Here is a 5,125-nt window from a genome sequence, read left to right on the forward strand (position 1 = left end):
TGCTAATTAGACCAGATGTCCTTCTGGACGTCCTTCTGGACAAAACCAGGACTGCAAGGGAAGCCCAGGTCCCGGCTGCCAGAGGGAAGCCGGTGCTGGCAGCCGGGGGAAGGAAGGCCTACTCTTGCAAGAATTTTGTGCATTGGGCTTCTAGTCTATAATAATAAAAGTGTAATATGCTAATTAGACTGGATGACCTTCCGGATGAAGCTGTGGCAGTGGGGGCTGAGGCAGAGGCTATGCCGTGGCAGCGGGAGCTGAGCCCCTTGCACGAATTTTGTGCATTGAGCCTCTAGTAAGCTATAAAAGCTGAAGCGCTTTTCCAGTATGCACACTCAAATTATAATTTTGTGCTAGCATTTTATCTATCTTATGCTGTGTCTGAATCAATGTTATCTCTAATGTTTGCAAAATAAGGATGGAGATTTGTTATTCAATACCACCACACTTATGGATATATATAATATTTGATTGGAATGACTATATTAGCAGATCCACAGTTATAGATTGTGTGCTAGCAAATACAGTTAGATTTTTTTCCGTGTGTGTGTATAAATAAGTACTTTTTTTACTTATTTGAATTTTCCAAATTTGTACAATGATCCTATGAGGATCCTAGAGGCCTGGTGCACTTAACAAGGGCACTTAAGGGCAATAAAATAAGAAACTAATGACCTAATATACCAGATACAGACTAATTTTAAATTTAGTTTTGAAACTTGGTCCATCTTTAACTTTACCTGACTGATAAGTACTCTTTTCTTGTATTCTAGCCATATAATTTATGTTTTTACACCTAAAAGTAACAAGTCTGCATGAGATGGCTTTTCAGTCCACACGTTGTTCTCTGGCGACTTATCTGCAGCTCAAACCTTTTTCCAGGATTATTGTTAAGAGACATGCCTCTTTCTGCTTCTGGTTTAGACAGAAGTTTCTTCCTTACCAAGAAGAAGACCAATCACACATACATGGCACAAACTAAGTAAAGCTGAAGTTTTAAAATTCTTTATTACATTCACTTTAGTAATCTTAGTAGATGAATATAAGCTAGTTAGCAATCTGCTTTGGTCACTGAAAAAAATGAAACATTTTTGAAACCTCACCTAACTGTGTAGTATGCAGACTAGAACTAGTTATGCTTTCATCTCTTTAAGAAAGCAGTATGATTCATCATAAGAACCTTCACTGCTGCTCTATGGCCTTTAACTACGGAGGAGAGATGAATTCTAACTTCTGAGGAAATCTCAAGGAAACTGCAGTCAATATCTGGAAAGCTTCAGGTAGAATGCATTACATAAAAGCTCAAATTTGCTTCAAAACCTGGGCTACTTAAGACTACAATTAAATTCACATTTTCTTACAAGGAAATTACAAACATTTAAGAAACTATTACCTCTATTTTGATTCCCAACACAGTTATTTATAGCCTTCTCAGAAAATTTTGTATTAGGCATAGCTGTTTTGTTTGCTGTTGTTGTGAAGTTATACTTCAATTATTCAAAAATGAACGTAGCATTTGTGTACATAGTCACAGTTTAACAGAAAGGTAGTTAACTTGAATTTCTGAATTAGGAATAAAGAAAGGTGTTCAACGTTTTAAAAATGTACAATAATATAAACAATGGTTTGATAACATCTAGCATTAATGCAATAATAAAGATTAACTATTTTAAGACCAAACTCAACAGACTGACTTTTAAAGAACACAGCTATCTGAATTCATCAAAGTGTGTTTCACAGCTGCTATGATGTGTCTGGCACTAATTCCAAACATATCCAGCAATTCGCAAGGTTTCCCACTTCGAGGGACTCCTGACACTGCCAGCTGATGAACAAGGATGTCAGGCTCCCCAGAGACAGCTGCACATACTGCTTCTCCAATGCCACCTTCCCGGTAGTGATCTTCCACTGTGATAACCCGACCGCCTGTAGCTTTTGCATTGGAGATGATGGTGGCAGCATCCAGGGGTTTAATGGTAAATGGGTCAATGACACGGATAGAAATACCTTGTTCAGAAAGATGGTCAGCAGCTGCTAAGGCTTCATGCAGCGTAACTCCGGCTCCAATCACTGTGACTTTGTCATTGACACTGTGGCGGATGACCTTGGCCTGTCCAATCTCAAAATTTTCTTCTGGGGCATAAATAACTGCAATTTCTGGTGGGCCAGTCCGAATGAAGCACATCCCTTTGGCATTGGCAGCCAGATAAATAGCATGCTCTGTCGAGACGGCATCGCTTGGATAGAAAACAGTGCAATTGGGAATGCTTCGGAACATGGCTAGGTCCTCCAGGGCCATCTGGGAGGGTCCATCTTCACCAATGGATAGCCCGCAGTAGGAACCAATCAGATTGATATTGGTTTGGGATATGGCTCCCATGCGGATATGATCAAATGCTCGGGTCAAATAGGCGGCGAAGGTACTGACAAAAGCAATGGTGCGATCGCGTGTGGCACAGCCCAGGGCCACACTGACCATGTTTTGCTCTGCCATGAAACACTCAATGAAACGCTCAGGGTGTTCTTTCTTGAATATCTCAGAAAAGGTGGCGTTCTTTGGGTCGCCATCCAGGACGATAACCCTTTTATTTGCATGACCCAGTTTAGCCAGAGCCAAGCCGTATGCCTTATCAGTCGCCATCTTGTCGCCAACTTTGTAATCAGGCAGAGAGGTCATTTTTATATTCTTGATGCTGATGGGAGGCGAGTCTTCCACAGGAGGCCTCGGTGTGAGGTTCTTGTTGGTCTGTATCTGGCTCTCAATTAATTTGATGATGGCATCCGCTCTCTCTTTCGGCATGGGCTTTCCATGCCAGTTTTCGGCGTCTTCCACGTTTGGAATGCCCCGGCCCTTGAAGGTCTTGGACACGATGGCCGTGGGCTTGTTCTTCACCTGCGCTGCTTGCCAGAAGGCGTGGCACAGGGCCTCCACGTCGTGGCCGTCCACCAAGTAAGTGGTCCACCCGAAGGCTTCGCAGCGTTTCTGGTAGGTGTCCGTGCAGTGCTCCAGGGGCGTGGGGCCGCTCTGCCCCAGCCGGTTCACGTCGAAGACCGCCACGAGGTTGTCCAAACTGTAGTGGGAAGCGAAGGCCAGCGCCTCCCAGATGGAGCCCTCGGAGGACTCGCCGTCTCCCAGGAGGCAGAAGACGCGGTAGCTGGCCTTGTCGAAGTACTTGCCGGTGTACGCCATCCCGCACGCGGCCCCTAGCCCTTGCCCCAGCGAGCCGGTCGCCACGTCCACAAACGCCAGCCTGGGCGTGGGGTGTCCCTCCAGGTCGCTGTGGATCTTCCGCAGGCTCAGCAGGTCCGCCTCGCTGATGTCGCCCACCTCCGCCCAGGCCGCATAGAGGATGGGCGCGGCGTGGCCCTTGGAGAGGACGAACCGGTCGTTGTCGGGGTGCTCGGGGTCCGCCTGCTTGTACCGCATCGTGTGGAAGAAGAGCACGGACATGATCTCGGCGGCGCTGCAGCACGACGTGGGGTGGCCGGAGCTGGAGGCGCACGTGGCCCGGATGGAGTGGATCCGCAGGCGGTTGGCCAGGTCCCGCAGCACCTGCACGGTGTCCGCGTCGGGCTTGGGGTCGTCGGCCACGTCGGCCACGGTGGCACTGTCCATGGTTCCCGCAGAGCAGACGTTGGCGGCAGCTCCTAGGCCGTTAAGTCAGTCACGTTAAGTCACGTGACACCCACGTCCTTGCCCCGCCTCCTCGAGGTCAGGAGGTCAGCAACTGTCCAGCCAGGGTTCATGTGCCTGCGTGCGTGCGTGCGTGCATGCGTGCATGCGTGCCAGACTTTGTCTCGAGACTGACCACCAGGACGCACCGCCTGCCTCGGGATCCTTCCGCCACGTGACTGTGACTCTGCTGCTCTTTCTGCACGTGACCACCTCCTTCCAAGCCCAATGGAGTGGGTTTTAAATATTTGCTTTGTTACTTGCATGTTCAGCATTATTAACAATGGCTACGTTTTTTGATACCTTTCCTCATGTTACGCATCATTCCAAAGGGAGTTATTCTTCTATCCATATGTTATAGGAAACTATTCGTGAGGTTGTGGTTCTTTCATATGCATTGCTTCTGTTTTGAAAACATCACTCTTTACAGCAGAGCATTGATAGAAATTATCGAAAGTCGCTTTCAATCTAGCCAATTATGGAGATGCTATGTCAACATAGACGTCCTTAGAGCAATAGAAGATTCCAACTTAGAGGTAAAACTACAATGACAAATTCGACCAAAAATTACAAGATCAAATCCAAAACTGCTCAATGGCAGGGTATCTAGAACTGCCATTTCCCCCAGTATACCCTAAAATACTATTACTGTTACTATAAATATTAATTTTTAAAAACAAAATTAATTTATTTACTTTAGTTATAAAACTGAATTTATGTCATTGAGTTCTTCTACTGGGCAAGGGTTATAGCTTGTTATATATATAAAAAAAAAGAAACACAATGACAGTATATCATCTCCCATGCTTTGATGTTAAACATCTTGATTCTTGAGTAATAATTCTTAACATTGACTTCACATTAAAATCACGACACTGAAAACAAACAAACAAAACAAAAACCAACCAAACAAACAAACACAATACTGGGTTCTACCCCAGACAAAGTGAACTTAAATTTCTAGAAGTAGAGTTGGGAAGCTATATTTTTTAAATGCATGCATTGATTCTAATGTGTAGTCAAAGTTGTAAATAGTCATCTGTAGATGGACTAGTGGTTCCTAACGTTGGTTGTACTTTAGAGCTATCTGGGGAGTTTTTAAAAATGTCATGTCTGGGATGCACTCTGAACCAGACATTTCTGGGTGATGTGTCTGGGCAGCAGTAATATTTAAAGCTCCCCAGACGATTTCAGTGTTCAATCAGGTTGTAAACAACTAAAGAGTTTTGCGACTCTTTATATGTCTCTTACATTATAACTCAGAAAAAATATTTTAAATGTCATTTGCTATTTAAACTAGTTTTGTTATTTTCAAGGATACATATGCAAATAAGTCATAATGGTATGACATTCACAAGATTTTAATACTTGCTGAAGGAATGTTGGAAAGAAAAGTCCTTAAGAGGTCATCTTGTATTCATCACTCCCAGTGCCCTTTGCAAATTAATGTTC

At 44.4% G+C, this 5,125-nt stretch overlaps 1 protein-coding gene across 1 annotated transcript; it reads right to left on the reverse strand.

Moving 5' to 3' along the window:
• Positions 1–989: 989 nt before the first annotated feature.
• On the reverse strand, positions 990–3,634 carry TKTL2 (transketolase like 2). Its single transcript, XM_008146669.3, has one exon. It carries the CDS (start codon positions 3,614–3,616, stop codon positions 1,697–1,699), a length of 1,920 nt encoding a protein of 639 aa, XP_008144891.3. The 5' UTR covers positions 3,617–3,634; the 3' UTR covers positions 990–1,696.
• Between the last annotated feature and the right edge of the window lie 1,491 nt (positions 3,635–5,125).

This window comes from Eptesicus fuscus, chromosome 6 (genome assembly GCF_027574615.1).
Source record: "Eptesicus fuscus isolate TK198812 chromosome 6, DD_ASM_mEF_20220401, whole genome shotgun sequence".
NCBI classification, from domain to species: Eukaryota; Metazoa; Chordata; class Mammalia; order Chiroptera; family Vespertilionidae; genus Eptesicus; species Eptesicus fuscus.

Coding starts and splice junctions, on each gene's coding strand:
- TKTL2 (XM_008146669.3), bottom strand. CDS start 3,616: ATGGACAGTGCCACCGTGGCCGACGTGGCCGACGACCCCAAGCCCGAC.